Source organism: Salvelinus fontinalis, chromosome 30 (genome assembly GCF_029448725.1).
Source record: "Salvelinus fontinalis isolate EN_2023a chromosome 30, ASM2944872v1, whole genome shotgun sequence".
NCBI lineage: Eukaryota > Metazoa > Chordata > Actinopteri > Salmoniformes > Salmonidae > Salvelinus > Salvelinus fontinalis.
In genome coordinates this window covers 29,238,139-29,258,326 of record NC_074694.1, presented here as the reverse complement: position 1 = coordinate 29,258,326, position 20,188 = coordinate 29,238,139, and the positions used below count along the sequence as shown (strand labels likewise).

General features: G+C 43.0%; 1 protein-coding gene across 4 annotated transcripts; it reads left to right on the top strand.

Annotated features, from left to right (window-relative positions):
• Positions 1 to 2,914: 2,914 nt before the first annotated feature.
• On the top strand, positions 2,915 to 19,590 carry LOC129828983 (X-ray repair cross-complementing protein 5-like). 4 transcript variants are annotated; one of them, XM_055890346.1, is made up of 13 exons: positions 2,915 to 3,058; positions 3,355 to 3,462; positions 3,556 to 3,668; positions 3,925 to 4,066; positions 4,309 to 4,560; positions 4,764 to 4,950; positions 6,085 to 6,271; positions 6,385 to 6,553; positions 6,749 to 6,910; positions 7,024 to 7,153; positions 12,575 to 12,675; positions 18,901 to 19,017; positions 19,200 to 19,590. In XM_055890346.1, the coding sequence occupies exons 2-13, from the start codon at positions 3,390 to 3,392 to the stop codon at positions 19,397 to 19,399; spliced, it is 1,833 nt and encodes a 610-aa protein (XP_055746321.1). In that variant the 5' UTR covers positions 2,915 to 3,058; positions 3,355 to 3,389; the 3' UTR covers positions 19,400 to 19,590. The 4 variants fall into 4 exon arrangements, with proteins under 4 accessions (XP_055746321.1, XP_055746322.1, XP_055746319.1 ...); XM_055890347.1 differs by having other exon boundaries at positions 3,344 to 3,462; positions 6,854 to 6,910; XM_055890344.1 differs by having other exon boundaries at positions 3,344 to 3,462.
• Positions 19,591 to 20,188: the final 598 nt, after the last annotated feature.

The following is a 20,188-nucleotide window of genomic DNA, read 5'->3' as shown; positions in this document are numbered from 1 at the left end:
TTGTAATGACCATCCAGAAACAGTGTTGCATCTTTTTTGGCATTGTATACACGTAAGAAAACTGTGGCAAGACATCAGTAGATTTATAATTGAACACATTTATGAAGATTTTACACTATTGTGGAGAGATGTACTGCTTGGATTCTTTACATACGATAAAAATAAGCTGAAACATTTTTATGTAATTAATTTCATTATTCTTTTGGCCAAATTTCATATACACAAATGTAAATTTACTAACAAAAAAACAAATTTTCCTACCCTACAAAAAGAAATTGAACTGTATTTTAAGACTATTAAATACTCTACTAACAGAAAAGCTGTTAGAATTGTAAGTATGTCCCTTAAGGTCCTTGTGTAATTGTAATGTGATATTGTACCCCCTAGCTCGATTGTCCATTATATATAATCTATATACAGTGGGGCAAAAAAGTATTTAGTCAGCCACCAATTGTGCAAGTTCTCCCACTTAAAAAGATGAGAGAGGCCTGTAATTTTCATCAGAGGTACACTTCAACTATGACAGACAAAATGAGAAAAAAAAATCCAGAAAATCACATTGTAGGATTTTTAATGAATTTATTTGCAAATTATAGTGGAAAATAAGTATTTGGTCACCTACAAACAAGCAAGATTTCTGGCTCTCACAGACCTGTAACTTCTTCTTTAAGAGGCTCCTCTGTCCTCCACTCGTTACCTGTATTAATGGCACCCGTTTGAACTTGTTATCAGTATAAAAGACACCTGTCCACAACCTCAAACAGTCACACTCCAAACTCCACTATGGCCAAGACCAAAGAGCTGTCAAAGGACACCAGAAACAAAATTGTAGACCTGCACCAGGCTGGGAAGACTGAATCTGCAATAGGTAAGCAGCTTGGTTTGAAGAAATCAACTGTGGGAGCAATTATTAGGAAATGGAAGACATACAAGACCACTGATAATCTCCCTCGATCTGGGGCTCCACGCAAGATCTCACCCCGTGGGGTCAAAATGATCACAAGAACGGTGAGCAACAATCCCAGAACCACACGGGGGGACCTAGTGAATGACCTGCAGAGAGCTGGGACCAAAGTAACAAAGCCTACCATCAGTAACACACTACGCCGCCAGGGACTCAAATCCTGCAGTGCCAGATGTGTCCCCCTGCTTAAGCCAGTACATGTCCAGGCCCGTCTGAAGTTTGCTAGAGAGCATTTGGATGATCCAGAAGAAGATTGGGAGAATGTCATATTGTCAGATGAAACCAAAATATAACTTTTTGGTAAAAACTCAACTCGTCGTGTTTGGAGGACAAAGAATGCTGAGTTGCATCCAAAGAACACCATACCTACTGTGAAGCATGGGGGTGGAAACATCATGCTTTGGGGCTGTTTTTCTGCAAAGGGACCAGGACGATTGATCCGTGTAAAGGACAGAATGAATGGGGCCATGTATCGTGAGATTTCGAGTGAAAACCTCCTTCCATCAGCAAGGACATTGAAGATGAAACGTGGCTGGGTCTTTCAGCATGACAATGATCCCAAACACACCGCCCGGGCAACGAAGGAGTGGCTTCGTAAGAAGCATTTTAAGGTCCTGGAGTGGCCTAGCCAGTCTCCAGATCTCAACCCCATAGAAAATCTTTGGAGGGAGTTGAAAGTCTGTGTTGCCCAGCAACAGCCCCAAAACATCACTGCTCTAGAGGAGATCTGCATGGAGGAATGGGCCAAAATAGCAGCAACAGTGTGTGAAAACCTTGTGAAGACTTACAGAAAACGTTTGACCTCTGTCATTGCCAACAAAGGGTATATAACAAAGTATTGAGATAAACTTTTGTTATTGACCAAATACCTATTTTCCACCATAATTTGCAAATAAATTCATTAAAAATCCTACAATGTGATTTTCTGGATTTTCTTTTCTCATTTTGTCTGTCATAGTTGAAGTGTACCTATGATGAAAATTACAGGCCTCTCTCATCTTTTTAAGTGGGAGAACTTGCACAATTGGTGGCTGACTAAATACTTTTTTGCCCCACTGTATACTTGTGTTCCCTTATGTACTTTCTTTATTGATTTGTTGTTAATAAAAAAAATATATATACTGAATAAAACGGTGGTCCCCACTCAAGTCAATGATGGCATAACGGGTGGACAAGCGGCGATTACGAGCGTACCCATAAACAGCAAAGCAGGAAGTAAATGCAAGACGTGTACCCATCTGTGCTGTGATTTGTTGAATCAACTGCCATTTTTTAATTTAAAAAATATATATACATATTTTTTAAATTCAAAATACAGATCAACAATTTACATTCTTACATCATACAAAACAGAACGCAGGTATTAACGAGAAAATACTGAAACAAACAAAAAAACAATTCTAGTCTAATTGTAATCACTGAAGAAATCTTATTGTAATGATTTAGGAAAATCCAAAATTCTGACAACTGACATTACGCAAAGTACATTCCATTGCATGAGTCACATCAGTTAGCATCATATGAATGAACATTCTACATTACCATGTAAATTATTGTATCACAGTACCAGGAGCCATTGCGAGTGTACACATGAGTTTACCAGTCAAATTGCCAGGGTTAGAGGTTCCAAGCCCTGTTCAGTTCATTATATTTCTATGGCCTATACAAATTTAAACATACAGTTTAGAAACCAGACAATTAATGGATATAGTGGGACTGGGACCTACTGTACATTATCAGCTGATAAAATATTATTAAATGAGTCACACGAGCAAAAATCCATAAAATTGAGAAATCTTGTGTTTATTCAAGTGAGCTTTACAATTGATATGACAATTATTTAGACAATACAGTATGTTTCATAAATGCGCAATCAATGCGTCTCCACTTCAATCACACAGTAGGTGGCGCTATGCAATTTTAGCTTTACATGAACACACCAACATATTTTTCAACATAGAAAAAGTACTGCACGTTCAAGTGACAACAGAGCACGCAGATATGGTATGATATCAACACCTGCATCAAGACAAAGCGTGCCGTTAGCTATTCTACTCCGAAACACATTCGTAACACCACACACTCGGTCGCAAGGTATGCTTTATTTTTGCTGCAAATGTTAAAGGAAAATGTATTGTTATTTTATGGCGATAAATGTCTGCTAAACTAGCTAGCCAAAATACACGTACCCGCCAGGAAGAAGTTGAGCATTGATTGGCCGAAGTCATCATGCCTTTCCTTCCAAAACAAATCCGTCTTCAAACAATATATATGCTATTAGGTAACTAATCAGAGTTTTATAACAACCACAATTTTGGGAAAAAAAATTCACAAACTTTTAATGACCTCTCCCTGTGTGTCGTGTCATGTCATTTTCAGGGCTCCACCAGAGCCTTCCAGTACATGTGTAGCCTAGTTGGGGACCATGGCAGAGTGGAACGCCTACTACCAGAATGAGGATGAAGATGTGGACGGGGAAGAAGGGGATGAGTTTGAAGGTAGTACAAACATTGATGGCGATTGAATGGATTAATACTGAATTGTATGGAGTTTAGTATATGTTGTGATGTAATTGCAATCCCTCTCCCCAGTGGACTATAAGAGCACAGGGCGTGACAGCCTGGTGTTTCTGGTGGATGCTTCCAAGGAGATGTTCATCAGTGGGGAGGATGGAGAGCCCTCACCATTTGACTTGACCATGCAGGTAGATCTGTTTCTCTTGAGCTGTCTCGAACTCTCTGCTTTCCCTTACAGTTTCCTGTCTTTTCTTCACCACCTTCCCCGCCACTCTCTTTCTCTCACTATCTCAGACAGGATCAATATTACTGAACTCTCAGAATCATGAAAAGTGACATGACCCATGGCTCTTTCCCACTCACCCTCTCTTTATCTCTCTGTTGTCCTGCTTAGCCCTCTGACAGTGTTGTAATGTATTGTATCTTGTTACTCTCCCTCCCCAGTGTGTCCACAGCGTGTATACCAGTAAGATCATCAGCAGTGACAAGGACCTGGTGGCTCTAGTGTTCTATGGGACGGAACAGAGCAAGAACCCCAGGAACACTTTCAAGCATGTCTATGTTTACCATGACCTGGACTCACCTGGTATGTCTCCCTGGCTGGCAGTTTCTGTGTATGTTCTGAAAGGGTTTTGGAGTCTTCTGGAAGCCAAATTAACTTTTGTTATTATGCTCTCTGTGTATCTCCATTTCCAATATGCTTGTCTTTACTCTTCTTCCTTACCTATCTCTCTGTCTATCCACCTTATCTCCTCCACCCATCACTCTCATCCCTCTTGTCTTCTGTCCTGTTCCGTATTCTTTCATCCATCTCCCTCCCTCCCTCAGGTGCCCGTCGGGTGAAGGATGTGGACGGGCTGCGTGGGGAGAACGGTGCCCAGGTGGCAGATGAGACCATGGGCAGTGGGAAGACCAACCTGGGTGAGGCCCTGTGGTGCTGCTCCAACCTCTACAGCGACGTCAAGTTGCGGCTCTCCCACAAGCGCCTCATGATCTTTACCTGCCGAGACACGCCACACAGGGGCGACAGCGAGCGTGACCGCCTAGCCCGCACCAAGGCCGGTGACCTTAAAGAGACTGGTGGGTCTGGAGAAAGGGGACGGGCAGTTCTCAAAGATAGAACACTCATAGTTGTACCTCTATGGCATTTGGCATCCTTGATGTAACTGGGTTGTAGGTGGAGGGTTTTGAAAAGTGGCCTGAAATACATCTTGGTCCTGCAAATGTATAGTTTATCAGTAGAAGTGTATGATACATTTTCTCACTCTCTCACTCACTCACAGGTGTGGTGATAGACCTGATGCATCTGATGAAGCCAGGTGGGTTTGACGTCTCGCTTTTCTTCTGCGATGTGGTGAGCCCCCCCGAGGATGAGGCTGAGCTGGGCCTGCAGATGGAGCCTTGTGGGAAACTGGAGGACCTCCGGAAGAGGGTTCGAGCCAAGGAGATGAAGAAGAGATCCATGGCAAGGTGACAAGCACAGGCTAGCACTGTTTCCCCCACCATTGTATAGGCGGGGCACTGATCTTATAGGACATGTTTACATTTTTCAAACGTTTAACATTTCTCTCTACTAAGGGTGTGAACGTTTAACTGAAATTGGGATCGTTAAAATAAAAATCTCTAACCGAAAAACACTGTAGGGAAAAAATCTCACAAAATTACATTTGCAGTGCAGTTGTCACAAAACTACCACTAACAGCTCCCGATCATAAAGGGAAAAATAAAAATGAAACAAATACCTAATACAACAATGCTTTAACATTTCTAGGGGGGAGAAGTGTCTTTCAAATGATTTTCCATGGATATAAAGCGCTCCGCACGCCATTGTCGTTAAGTTGGAAAAATGTCAGAGTGAGACGGAAGCGACAGCAGCGAAGTCCTGTATGGCAATACTTTGAAAAGTTAAATGAGAAGGTGGTGAAATGCGAACTGTGTGAGGTGGAATTGCGCTACAGTAGCAGTACAGGTTCAATGCTTAGCCATCTGAATGGGCCTCACGGTTCCTCCCTAACCATTGTTGGCAGCAGCGCAGACATCCAACAACAGACATTAGATATGCTCTTCACGTGAAAGAAGTGCGATAAGGGACTGCGTGAGAAACTCACAGCGCTGATTACAGAAATTATTGCAGTTGATATCCAGCCATTGTCAATGGTAGAGGATGTCGGCTTCAGTGCCCTGATGGTATTTCTAGGACCAGTCTACAAGATGTCATGTCGAAAAACCATTGATGGCCCGGATGGAGAAATTGTACAATGATTCCTCTGCAAGTACAGAGCTCGAGTTCTCAAACACCATACGTGGCGTTAACAGATTGTTGGACTTCTATGAACACGCTGTCATACATCATTTCAACGAGCCATCACATTGATGAGAAGTGGCACATGAAGTCCCATGTACTGACCTCGGAGAACATGGAGGAGAGGCACACGGCAAAAAACGTAATTAACTACCATAGTTGCTGAGTGATTGGAGGACAGCAGTAAAGCGAGCGCCATCTGGTAGCCAGTTCTGCTGTCGATTGAACTGCATCGTCCCCTAGCGGTCACACGCAGGACCATATGGTTGCTGATGAGTCCTCTCTCCTCCTCTGAGTCTCAGGTTGAATCTGTGTCTGGGGGAAGGGATGAACGTGGCGGTGGGTGTGTACATCACGGTCCGACAGACCAAGAAGCCTAATGCCGACAAGCTCTACAGAGACAACAACGAGCCCGTCCACACCAAGACACGCCTCTACCACACACAGACAGGCAGCCTGCTGCTCCCCAGTGACACCAAGAGGGCTCAGGTAACTTTTTGGAATCGCAAAGTATAGCAATTATCGAAAGGGTTTCAAAGAAAGTATAAATTCATACTTCTCATGCTGTTAGGGTCATTTCAGTCTAGTGTTTGTCTGTGTAGGTGTATGCAGGCAGGCAGATAGTGATGGAGAAAGATGAGGTGGATGTGATAAAGAAGTTTTCTGACCCGGGTCTGGAGCTGATTGGGTTCAAACCCATGGAGCGTCTCAAACTGCACCACCACCTCAGATCTGCTCTCTTCATCTACCCAGAGGAGGAGGCGGTCACAGGTGTGTTTGTGTGCGTCCGTCCCTAAACACAGAACCTGTCACTGTGATGGGAAGAGAGACGGTGACAATTTAATACATAACTGCCCGTCAAAATGTTATCTGGGGATCGTCACCCATGTTTGCCCTCTGAGTTCCATTATCTTTTGAGTTCCAACTTTAACCCCTTTCTCACTCTGTCATGTTTCTCCATCCCAGGGAGTGCCTGTGTGTTTACAGCGTTGCTGTGCAGGTGTAGTGAGAGGAACGTGTTTGCTCTGTGTAAATACACACGGATCCGTAACTCTCCCCCACGCTTCTTAGCCCTGGTGCCCCAGAGAGAGGAGCTGGATGAGGGCCAGGTCCAGATTGAGGCTCCAGGTACAGTCATTGGGTCCCACTGCAGCCGGGGTCTTTTGCCCAACCCCAAAGGATTTTGCACAATTAATATAATTTTAAACTTTCAGACTTATTATAGTGATGTGTATTCTCAGGCTTCCATGGCATCTTCCTGCCCTACGCGGATGACATCCGTAACCTGGACGCTCCTCAGCTCCCCACCGCCTCCGACGCCCAGGTGGAAAAGATGAAGGAGATAGTACACAAGTTACGCTTCAAATACAGGTACGGCCTTTTCATTACAGTGAATAATAAAAACATCACAGCTGTCTGCACAGATTGTTTCCATACCAGGATTTGCATTTTGAAAAAAGTAAAAGCATAAAACAAGTGTCATTCATGTCATATGACATGAATGAGTTGAAATTCCCACTTACTCCTGTGTTGTCTGTGTACAGTGCATTCAGAAAGTATTCAGACCCCTTGACTTTTCCCACATTTTGTTACCTTACAGCCTTAAACTATTTAATAAATTTTATTCTCATCAATCTACACACAATACGGGTCACCCGTGTGGCGCAGTGGTCTAGGGCACTGCATCGCAGTGCTAACTGCGCCACCAGAGTCTCTGGGTTCGCCCCCAGGCTCTGTCGCAGCCGGCCGCGACCGGGAGGTCCGTGGGGCGACGCACAATTGGGCTAGCGTCGTCCGGGTTAGGGAGGGTTTGGCCGGTAGGGATTTCCTTGTCTCATCGCGCTCCAGCGACTCCTGTGGCGGGCTGGGCGCAGTGCGCGCTAACCAAGGGGGCCAGGTGCACGGTGTTTCCTCCGACACATTGGTGCGGCTGGCTTCCGGGTTGGAGGCGCGCTGTGTTAAAGAAGCAGTGCGGCTTGGTTGGGTTGTGCCTCGGAGGACGCATGGCTTTCGACCTTCGTCTCTCCCGAGCCCGTACGGGAGTTGTGGCGATGAAACAAGATGGTAATTACTAGTGATTGGATACCACGAAAATTGGGGAGAAAAGGGGGATAAGATTTAAAAAATCAAAAAAATATATATAAAAAAATATCTACACACAATACTGGGAAAACAGGTTTTTTGAAACGTTTGCAAATGTATGGTTATTAACAAGTATTCTGACCCTCTACTCAGTACTTTGTTTTAGCACCTTTGGCAGTGATTACAGCCTCGAGTCTTCTTGGGTATGACGCTACAATCTTGGCACAACTGTATTTGGGGAGTTTCTCCCATTCTTCTCTGCAGATCCTCTCAAGCTCTGTCAGGTTGGATGTTGAGTGTCGCTGCACATCTATTTTCAGGTCTCTCCAGATATGTTCGATCACGTTCAAGTCCGGGCTCTGGCTGGGCCACTCAAGGGCATTCAGAGACTTGTCCCGAAGCCACTCCTGCATTGTCTTGGCTGTTGTTCTGTTAGACTGTGGCGAAGGTTCACCTTCCGAGAACCTGCTCCAGAGCGCTCAGGACTTCATTAAGGATCTCTCTCTACTTAGCTCCGTTTATCTTTCCCGTGATCCTGACTAGTCTCCCTGTCCCTGCCGCTGAAGAACATCCCCACAGCATGATGCTGCCACCACCAATCTTCACCGTAGGTATGGTGCCAGGTGTCCTCCAGATGTGACGCTTAGCATTCAGGCCAAAGAGTTCAATCTTGGTTTCATCAGACCAGAGAATCTTGTTTCTCATGGTCTGAGATTCCTTTCGGTGCCTTTTGGCAAACTCCAAGCGGGCTGTCATGTGCCTTTTACTGAGGAGTGGCTTCCGTCTGGCCACTCTACCATAAAGGCCTGATTGGTGGAGTGCTGCAGAGGTGGTTGACCTTCTGGAAGATTCTCCCATCTCCACAGACGAACTCTGGAGCTCTGTCAGAGTGACCATCAGGTTCTTGGTCACCTCCCTGACCACCTCTTCTCCCCTGATTGCTCAGTTTGGCAGGGCGGCCATCTCTAGGAAGAGTCTTGGTGGTTCCAAACTTCTTCCATCTAAGAATGATGGAGGTCACTGTGTTCTTGGGAACCTTCAATGCTGCAGACGTTTTTTGGTACCCTTCCCCAGACCTGTGCCTCAACACAATCCTGTCTTAGAGCTCTACGGACAATAACTTCGACCTCATGGTTTGGTTTTTGCTCTGACATGCACTGTCAACTGTGGAACCTTGTATAGACAGGTATGTGCCTGTCCAATCAAATTAATTTAGCAGCACAGGTGGACTCCAATCAAGTTGTAGAAACATCTCAAGGATGATCAAAAACATTTAAGATTGCGAACTGAACACAGCAGTGCAGATCACCTCAAGATAAAAACGTATATTCAATATCTGAAAGTTAAACCAAATATTAGCACTTCACATACTGGTGGGTAATAACCTTCAATCTGGATAACACAAAACACATCATAAGGCTAGAAAAATGTATCGAAAAATATTACGAAGACAAGCAACATCCAAACATGACGGAGAGTAAACAAGAAGAACCAATCTCTAAAAGAAAATGCGGCGACTCGACGACTTAAGGTTTTCACCACCGGGAATGGTAAGGGTGGAAACCGATCTGTTAAAATCGATAAAAGACAAACTGGGCATACTTGAATTAGTCAGTAAAGATAGGAGTTGAAGGCCATCCTCGAGATGAGTGACGAAAAAAACTGCGACAATGGAGAAAGATACATACAAGCTAAAAGGGAGATCTTTCTGAGAGAAGCCTTACTTGACATAGAGACTAGATCCACGAGAGAGAATCTGGTACTTACTGGTATCCAAGAGAAAGAAGTTCCTGAGGGTGTGGTGAGGGAGTTCCTCCTTACAGCGCTTCAGATCCCACACGAAGCTGTCGACAGAATCCAACTTGAATGTGTACACCGTTTCGCACAGAGATATGAGTGCCCAATCTTTGCCAAATTTTTATTTATCTTTTCATTTATTTTTTACCCCTTTTTCTCCCCAATTTTGTGGTATCCAATTGGTAGTAGTTACAGTCTTGTCTCATCGCTGCAACTCCCGTACGGACTCGAGAGAAGCGAAGGTCGAGAGCCATGCGTCCTCCGAAACACAACCCAACCAAGCCGCACTGCTTCTTGACACAATGCCCATCCAACCCGGAAGCCAGCCGCACCAATGTGTCGGAGGAAACACCGTACACCTGGCGACCTGGTCAGCGTGCACTGCGCCCGGCCCGCCACAGGAGTCGCTAGTGCGCGATGAGACAAGGATATCCCTGCCGGCCAAACCCTCCCTAACCCGGACGACGCTGGGCCAATTGTGCGCGCCCCATGGGCCTGCCGGTTGCAGCCAGCTGCGACAGAGCCTGGACTCAAACCCAGAATCTCCGATGGCACAGCTAGCACTGCGATGCAGTGCCTTAGACCACTGCGCCACCCGGGAGGCCTAAATTTGGTTTCTTTAAAGATAAAATAAAGGTTAAAGGCCTGGATAAAAGACTTGCTGGCACGAAAATAGGCATGAATCAGTTCCCGAAGGAAAAATCAGAACGGCCCAAAGTTCTGTACCCAATCTTCGAGGAGAATAGATTGAAAAGGAAACGTGTAGCTCTTGTAGCCGATAAACTGCATATTGATAACCAAATGTTCCGAGACACAAAGCCTATTCTAAATATTACAAAGTTCCCATAGGAGTCAAATAATGCAACACCCAATACTAGCCATGGTAGGGATTGTAATAAAAAATATATAGAAAAGCAATAAAATGCAACAATTGTTAAAGAAATAAACTACTACTACACCATTCTAAATGTTGGAAAATAATTACTATTAGACCTTGCGTTTGTAGTATTTCATGAATTGATAAGTCAGCATTAGAAGAAAGGATAATTAGCGAAATAATACATCTTCAAATATAAGGAACTGGAACACAAAAGTACTCAATCAACATCTTAGAGATAAAACACAGCAAACAGAGGACATAGAAGACACAGTATGTGAGGATGTATTGTGATAGAAGGTGGGGTGTGTGTGGAGTTAAGTGGGTGAAAAAGGATAATGGTTGCTAATCCCAGAGCCCATGTGTGTTTGTGAGCAGGGGTTGTGAGAGAGCTTTCTGTTTTGTGCAGATATGGGATACAAAGTACCAGTCAAAAGTTTGGACACACCTACTCATTCTAGGATTTTACTTTATTTTTACTATTTTCTACATTGTAGAATAGTTGTGAAGACAAACTATGAAATAACACGCATAGAATCATGTAGTAACCACATTTTTTTTTAAACAAATATATTTGAGATTCTTCGAAATAGCCACCCTTTGCCTTGATGACAGCTTTGCACACTCTTGGCATTCTCTCAACCAGCTTCATGGAGGTAGTCACCTGGAATGCATTTCAATTAACAGGTGTACCTTGTTAAAAGTTAATTTACGGAATTTCTTTCCTTATTAATGCGTTTGAGCCAACCAGTTGTGTTGTGACAAGGTAGGGGTGGTATACAGAAGATAGCCCTATTTGGTAAAAGACCAAGTCCATATTATGGCAAGAATAGCTCAAATAAGCAAAGAGAAACGACAGTCCGTCATTACTTGAAGACATGAACAATTTCAAGGACTTTGAAAGTTTCTTCAAGTGCAGTCGTAAAAACCATGAAACTGGCTCTCATGAGGACCGCCAAATATAAGAAGATATTTGCTTGGGCCAAGAAAAACGAGCAATGGACTTTAGACCGGTGGAAATCTGAGTACAAATTTAACTCAGAAATCTGAGTCCAAACCACCATGTCTTTGTGAGAAGCAGAGTAGGTGAACGGATGATTACCGCATGTGTGGTTCCCACCGTGAAGCATGAAGGAGCAGGTTTGATGGTGTGGGGGTACTTTGCTTAACCAGCATGGCTACCACAGCATTCTGCAGCGATACGCCTCCCATCTGGTTTATACTTAGTGGGACTATCATTTGTTTTTTAACAGGACAATGACCCAACACTCCTCCAAGCTATGTAAGGGCTATTTGACCAAGAAGGAGCGTGGTGGAGTGCTGCATCAGATGACCTGGCCTCCACAATCATCTGACCTCAACCCAATTTGAGATGGTTTGGGATGAGTTGAACCGCAGAGTGAAGGAAAAAGCAGCCAACAAGCAGCATATGTGGGAACTCCTTCAAGACTGTTGGAAAAGCATTACAGGTGAAGCTGGTTGAGAGAATGCCAAGAATGTGTAAAGGGTGGCTACTTTGAAGAATCTCAAATAAAATATGTTTTGATTTGTTTAACTTCTTTTGGTTACGACATGATTCCATATGTGTTATTTCATAGTTTTGTCTTCACTATTATTCTACAATGTAGAAAATTGTAAAATAAAGAAAAACCCTTGAATGAGTAGGTGTGTACAAACGTTGTACTGGTCTGTATATATTATCTGCAATATTAAAGCTGATCTACCCCTAAAATATAAGTATTTTTTTTAAAACATCTCAAGGATGATCAATGGGAACAGGATGCACCTGAACTCAATTTCAAATCTCATAGCAAAGGGTCTGAATACTTATGTCCCAACTGTATTTCTATTTTTTTTTTTTTAACTTGCATACATTTATAAAAACCTGTTTTTACGTTGTCATTATGTATATTGATAGGGGGGGGGGGGGGGGAGTTAAACCATTTTAGATAAGGCTGTAATGTAACAAAATGTGGAAAAAGGGAAGGGGTCTGAATACTTTCCGAATGCACTGTATTGCTCTTCCTGTGCTGCAGGAGTGGTGCCTTTGAGAACCCAGTCCTACAGCAGCACTACAGGAACCTGGAAGCCTTGGCACTAGATCTCATGGTCCCGGAGCCCATAGAGGACCACACCAGTAAGACACACACAATCACACACCACATGCTTGCTACTTCTACCCAGAGCCATATATAGAGTGTTCGGCCAGGTTTTAGAACAGCTGCCATGTTAGTACCTTTATTCTCGAAGTGTTGGTGATGTAACTACGAGAGCGCCTATTACAATTCCCTATAAAATGACCTGCTGTAAACAAGCAAAACAGCAGCAAACTTAAGACGTTTTTGTTATTCATATGGGATGATGTGTATCCAAGTCTGTACAGTGTTAGGGTTGTAAAGGGAGTGTACGTACAGTTGAAGTCGGAAGTTTACATACACTTAGGTTGGATTCATTAAAACTCGTTTTTCAACCACTCCACAAATTTCTTGTTAACAAACTATAGGTTTGGCAAGTCGGTTAGGACATCTGCTTTGTGCATGACACAAGTACCTTTTCCAACAATGGTTTACAGACAGATTATTTCACTGTATCACAATTCCAGTGAGTCGGAAGTTTACATACACTAAGTTGACTGTGCTTTAGAAGCTTCTGATAGGCTAATTGACATCATTTGAGTCAATTGGAGGTGTACCTGTGGATGTATTTCAAGGCCTACCTTCAAACTCAGTGCCTCTTTGCTTGACATCATGGGAAAATCAAAAGAATTCAGCCAAGACCTCAGAAAAGATTGTAGACCTCCACAAGTCTGGTTCATCCTTGGGAGCAATTTTAAAAAGGTACCACGTTCATTTATACAAACAATAGTACACAAGTATAAACTCCATGGGACCACGCAATCGTCATACCACTCGGGAAGGAGACCTGTTCTGTCTCCTAGAGATGAAAAGTGCAAATCAATCCCAGAACCACAGCAATGGACCTTGTGAAGATGCTGGAGGAAATGGGTACAAAAGTATCTATATCCACAGTAAAACGAGTCCTATATCGACATAACCTGAAAGGCTGCTCAGCAAGGAAGAAGCCACTGCTCCAAACCCGCCATAAAAAAGCCAGACTACGGTTTGCAACTGCACATGGGGACAAAGATTGTACTTTTTGGAGAAATGTCTTCTGGTCTGATGAAACAAAAATAGAACTGTTTGGCCATAATGACTGTTGTTATGTTTGGAGGAAAAAGGGGGAGGCTTGCAAGCCGAAGAACACCATCCCAACCGTGAAGCACGGGGTGGCAGCATCATGTTGTGGGGGTGCATTGCTGCAGGAGGGACTGGTGCACTTCACAAAATAGATGGCATCATGAGGTAAGAAAATTATGTGGATATATTGAAGCAATATCTCAAGACATCAGTCAGGAAGTTAAAGCTTGGTCGCAAATGTGTCTTCCAAATGGACAATGACCCCAAGCATACTTCCAAAGTTGTGGCAAAATGGCTAAAGGACAACAAAGTCAAGGTATTGGAGTGGCCATCACAAAGCCCTGACCTCAATCCTATAGAAAATGTGTGGGCATAACTGAAAAAGCGTGTGCGTGCAAGGAGGCCTACAAACCTGACTCAGTTACACCAGCTCTGTCAGGAGGAATGGGCCAAAATTCATCCAATTTATTGTGGGAAGCTTGTGGAAGGCTACCTGAAAAGTTTGACCCAAGTTAAACAATTTAAAGGCAATGCTACCAAATACTAATTGAGTGTATGTAAACTTCCGACTTCAACTGTATATTACTAGACATTTTCTAAGTTTACTAGTAAACTACCAGAATTGTGGTAGATTGAATAGAATCGTTTAAATATATCACAAGACATCTATCGACCTTGTTCGGTAATCACAGGTATCACAGGTTTTGTAATAATCTCTGGCCTTCTGTGTTGCCTTATCACATTTACAGGTACATGTGGTACAATAAAGGTACAATATATTGAATAAGAGGATTTTAAAATAAATAAAACAATTGTGAAAAAAGTAAATACACTGAACAAAAATATAAACGCAACAATTTCAACGATTTTACTGCGTTACAGTTCATATAAGGAAATCAGTCAATTTAAATACATTCATTAGCCCAAATCTATGGATTTCACATGACTGGGGATACAGATATGCATCTGTTAGTCACAGATACCTTTAAAAAAGGTAGGGGCGTGGATCAGAACCTGTCATTATCTGGTGTGACAAACATTTGCCTCATGCAGCATGACACATCTCCTTCACATAGTTGATCAGGCTGTTGATTGTGGCCTGTGGAATTTTGTCTCACTCCTCTTCAATGGCTGTGCGGAGTTGCTAGATATTGGTGGAAACTGGAACACGCTGTCGTAGACGTCGATCCAGAGCATCCCACACATGTTCAGTGGTTGACATGTCTGGTGAGTATGCAGGCCATGGAAGAACTGTGACATTTTCAGCTTCCAGGAATTGTATAGAGATCCTTGCGACATGGGGTCGTGCATTATCATGCTGAAACATGAGGTGATGGTGGCGGAGGAATGGCACAACAATGGGCCTCAGGATCTTGTCACGGTGTCTCTGTGCGTTCAAATTGCCTTCGATAAAATGCAATTGCATTCGTTGTCTGTAGCTTATGCCTTTGCATACCATAACCCCACCGCCACCATGGGGCACTCTGGTCACAACGTTGACATCAGCAAACCGCTCGCCCACACTACACCATACTCGCTATCTGCCCGGTGAAGTTGAAACCGGAATTAATCTGTGAAGAGCACACTTCTCCAGCGTGCCAGTGGCCATCAAAGGTGAGCATTTTCCCACTGAAGTCAACACCGAACTGTAGTCAGGTCAAGACCCTGGTGAGGACAACGAACATGCACATGAGCTTCCCTGAGACTGTTTCTGACAGTTTATGCAGAAATTCTTCACTTGTGCAAACCCACAGTTTCATCAGCTGTCCGGGTGGCTGGTCTGAGACGATCCTGCAGGTGAAGAAGCTGGACGTGGAGGTCCTGGGCTAGCGTGGTTACACGTGGTCTGCGAATGTGAGGCCAGTTCGACGTACTGCCAAATTCTCGAAAACGACGTTGGCTTATGGTAGAGAAATGAACATTAAATTCTCTGGCAACAGCTCTGGTGGAAATGATTGATGAGTGATGACAAGTGCATGCTCCCTCAACATCTGTGGAATTGTCTTGTGTGACAAAACTGCACATTTTAGAGTGGCCTTTTATTGTTCCCAGCACAGGGTGCACCTGTATAATGATCACGCTGTTTGATCAGCTTCTTGATATGCCAAACCTGTCAGGTGGATGGATTATCTTGGCAAAGGAGACATGCTCATTAACAGGGATGTAAACTAAATTGTACACCAAATTTGAGAAAAATACACTTTTTGTGCATATGGAAAATCTATGGGATCTTTTATTTCAGCTCATGAAACATGGGACCAACACTTTTTTTACACATTGTGTTTATATTTTTGTTCAGTGTAGTTGGAAGAGTTGCATAGTTAATTTTAAATAAAGCCTCTACCGTTGATTAGATGCTTTTTTCATTAATTTGTCTATTTTCTCTTGAACCACATGGTCTATGTACTAGAAACTCATGGACAATATGGACTCTGATATAATAAATTAACACTATACACTGAGTGTAAAAAAACATTATGAACACCTGCTCTTTCCATGACATGGACTGACTTGGTGAATCTAGGTGAAAGCTAGTGTCCCTTATTAATGTCACTTGTTAAATCCACTTCAATGTGTAGATGAAGGGGAGGAAACAGGTTAAAGAAGGATTTTTAAGCCTTGAGACATGGATTGGGTATGTGTGCCATTCAGAGTGTGAATGGGCAAGACAAGATGTTTAAGTGCCTTTGAATGGGGTATGGTAGTAGGTACCAGGGTCACCGGTTTGTGTCAAGAACTGCAACGCTGCTGGGTTTTTCAGGCTCAATACTTTCCCGTGTGTATCAAGAATGGTCCACCATCCAAAGGACGTCCAGCCAACTTGACACAACTGTGGGAAGCATTGGAATCAACATGTGCCAGCATCCCTGTGGAACGCTTTCAACACCTTGTAGAGTCCATGTTCTGACGAATTGAAGCTGTTCTGAGTGCAAAAGGGGGGGTGCAACTAAATATTAGGAAGGTGTTTTTGTTTTGTACACTCAGTGTATATGAATACATTTTATAACAGTTATTTAAGTATAAATTACCAAAGTTACGATAGATTGCCATAGATTTTCTGATAATTACTGAAGATTCCAGTAAGTTTGGTAAATTACGATGAGCTTTGCCACCTTAGTTGTGGTGTCAACAAATTCCATATCTGCACTGGACATCTTCATAGGATAAGAGCGTCTGCTAAATGACTTAAATGTAAATGTAAATAGGTTTTGAAAACTCAGAAATAAACAGCACAACGTAGCAACACAGTAACTGGTATGGAGGAGATGGTGGCACTCTCGGATTGTTAAAGAAGAAACCGCATTGGCCCATCTCTCGCTATATATACAGTACCAGTCAAAAGTTTGGACACACCTACTCATTCCAGGGTTTTTCTTTATTTTTACTATTTTCTACATTCTAGAATAATTGTGAAGACATCACAACTATTAAGTAACATATATGGAATCATGGAGTACACAAAAAAGTGTTAAACAAATCAAAATATATTTGAGATTCTTCAAAGCAGCCACCCTTTGCCTTGATGACAACTTTGCACACTCTTGGAATTCTCTTAACCAGCTTCATGAAGTAGTCACCTGGAATGCATTTCAATTAACAGATGTGCCTTGTTAATTTGTGGAATTTCTTTCCTTTATGCGTTTGAGCCAATCAGTTGTGTTGTGACAAGGTAGGGGTGGTATACAGAAGATCACCTTATTTGGCAAAAGACCAAGTCCATGTTATGGCAAGAACAGGTCAAACAAGCAAAGAGAAAGGACAGTCCATCATTACTTTAAGACATGAAGGTCAGTCCAGAAAATGTGCAGTCGCAAAAACCATCAAGCGCTGTGATGAAACAAATACCTTATTTACATAAGTATTCACACCCTTTGCTATGAGACTCGAAATTGAGCTCAGGTGCATGCTGTTTCCAATGATCATCCTTGAGATGTTTCTACAACTTGATTGGAGTCCACCTATGGTAAATTCAATTGATTGGACATGGTTTGGAAAGGCACATACCTGTCTATAAGGTCCCACAGTTGATAGTGCATGTCAGAGCAAAAACCAAGCCATGAGATCGAAGGAATTGTCCGTAGAGCTCCGAGACAGGATTGTGTCGAGGCACAGATCTGGGGAAGGGTACCAAAACATTTCTGCAGCATTGAAGGTCCCCAAGAACACAGTGGCCTCCATCATTCTTAAATGGAAGAAGTTTGGAACCATCAAGACTCTCCCTAGAGCTGGCCGCCCGGCCAAACTGAGCATTTGAAGGGCCTTGGTCAGGGAGGTGGCCAAGAACCTGATGGTCACTCTGATAAAGCTCCAGAGTTCCTCTGTGGAGATGGGAGAACCTTCCAAAAGGACAACCATGCAGCACTCCACCAATCAGACATTTATGGTAGAGTGGCCAGACGGAAGTCACTCTTCAGCGGAAGGGACTGGGAAAATAGTCAGGATCGAGGGAAAGATGAATGAAGCAAAGTACAGAGATCCTTGATGAAACCTGCTCCAGAGCACTCAGGACCTCAGACTGGGGCAAAGGTTCCCCTTCCAACAGGACAATGACCCTAAGCACACGGCCAAGACAAAGCAGGATTGTCTACGTGACAAGTGTCTGAATGTCCTTGAGTGGACCAGCCAGAGCCCGGACTTGAACCGGATCGGACATCTCTGGAGACACCTGAAAATAGCTATGCAGCAACACTCCCCATCCAACCCAATAGAGCCTCAGAGGATCTGCAGAGAAGAAAAGGAGAAACTCCCTAAATACAGGTGTGCCAAGCTTGTAGCGTCATACCCAAGAAGACTCGAGGCTGTAATCGTTGCAAAAGGTGCTCCAACAAAGTACTGAGTAAAAGGTTCTGAATACTTGTGTAAATGTAATTTTTTTTAAATAATTTAGCTAACATTTCTAAACCTGTTTTTGCTTTGTCATTATGGGCTATTGTTTGTACATTGAGGGGAAAAAAACAATTCAATAAATGTTAGAGTTAATTCTGTAACTTTACAAAATGTGGAAAAATGAACGGGATCTGAATACTTTCCGAAGGCACTGTATGCGCCTTTGGTGCTACCTATACACAAAAATACTGAAGACAAAATCTTTGGCAGTGTTCATACTCACTTTTTCTTGTCCATTCTTTGTTTATCCTCTCTCTCACTACCTCCCTCTCCTTCAGTGCCCACGGTGAAGATGATGGACAAGTGTCTTGGTTCCCTGGCTCAGGAGTTCAAAGATCTGGTGTACCCTGCTGACTACAACCCAGAGGGCAAGACTGCACCCAAACGCAAACCAGGTGAGAAATCTATAATCTACATTTCTGAGATATTGTTCACTTGCTATGTGTTCCATTGGAGAGATTTACACTTGCGTCTGGCAAATTGGGTAAAGAACAGTATAGTCGCTGGCAGCAGGAGCTGTCTCACTGTCGATATACTGCAACAAATATTGTAACATCCTGGCCCTGTGTGTGTTCAGCTGAGGACGCAGGTGGAGCAGAGAAGAAGCCTAAGGTGGAGATGTCTGAGGACGAGCTGAGGGCTCACGTACAGAAAGGCACCCTGGGTAAGCTGACGGTGCCTGTGCTAAAAGACGCGTGTAAGCAGTTTGGGGTGAAGGTCACAGGGACCAAGAAACAGGAGCTAATAGACGCCTTGAAGGCACAGCTCGCAAAATGAGGCGTAGATGTCAATATATGTTTCTGTCGATTTTCTGGTCAGAAGTACTTGGTAGCAGGATTATTGATCAGTTTTTGCTTTGGGGTTCCATTTTAAGGTTTCTAACCAGAGATATCTAGTTTTTCATTTACGTTGCTCATTTTTACATGTTTTAAACTTTGTAATAAAAAAATAAAGGGTAATTGCTTCAAGTTTAGTTTGTCTGCAGTTTCTTCACATTTCCTAGCCTTGGTAGCCAGTACTTTGTTTTGGGTTTACTCTCTCCTACATTTTTATTTTGACAGTGAAGCAAAAACTTTTAATTTGGCTCTATACTCCAGCATTTTGGATTTAAGATCAAATGTTTTATGAGGTGACAGTACAGAATGTCACCTTTTATTCAAGGGTATTTTCATACATATGTTTTACCGTTTAGAAATGAATGCTGCACTTTATGTATCTAGTCCCCCATTTGAAAGTGTCATATGGTGCATTCTGAAAAAGTATTCAGACCCTTTGACTTTTTCCACCTTTTGTTGCATTACAGCCTTATTCAAAAATGTATTAAATAGTTTTTTCCCTCAGCAATCTACACACAATACCCCATAATGACAAAGTGATGGCGGCTGATGAATGGCACGATAATGGGCCTCAGGATCTAGTCACGGTATCTCTGTGCATTCAAATTGCCATTTCTAAAATGCAATTGTGTTCATTGTCTATAGTTTATGCCTGTCCATACCATAACCCCACCAACACCATGTGTCACTCTGTTCACAACGTTAACATCAGCAAACCACTCGCTCGTAT

Coding starts and splice junctions, on each gene's coding strand:
- LOC129828983 (XM_055890346.1), top strand. CDS start 3,390: ATGGCAGAGTGGAACGCCTACTACCAGAATGAGGATGAAGATGTGGAC. Junction 3,463..3,555: donor AGAAGGGGATGAGTTTGAAG/GTAGTACAAACA, acceptor CCCTCTCCCCAG/TGGACTATAAGAGCACAGGG. Junction 4,561..4,763: donor CGGTGACCTTAAAGAGACTG/GTGGGTCTGGAG, acceptor ACTCACTCACAG/GTGTGGTGATAGACCTGATG.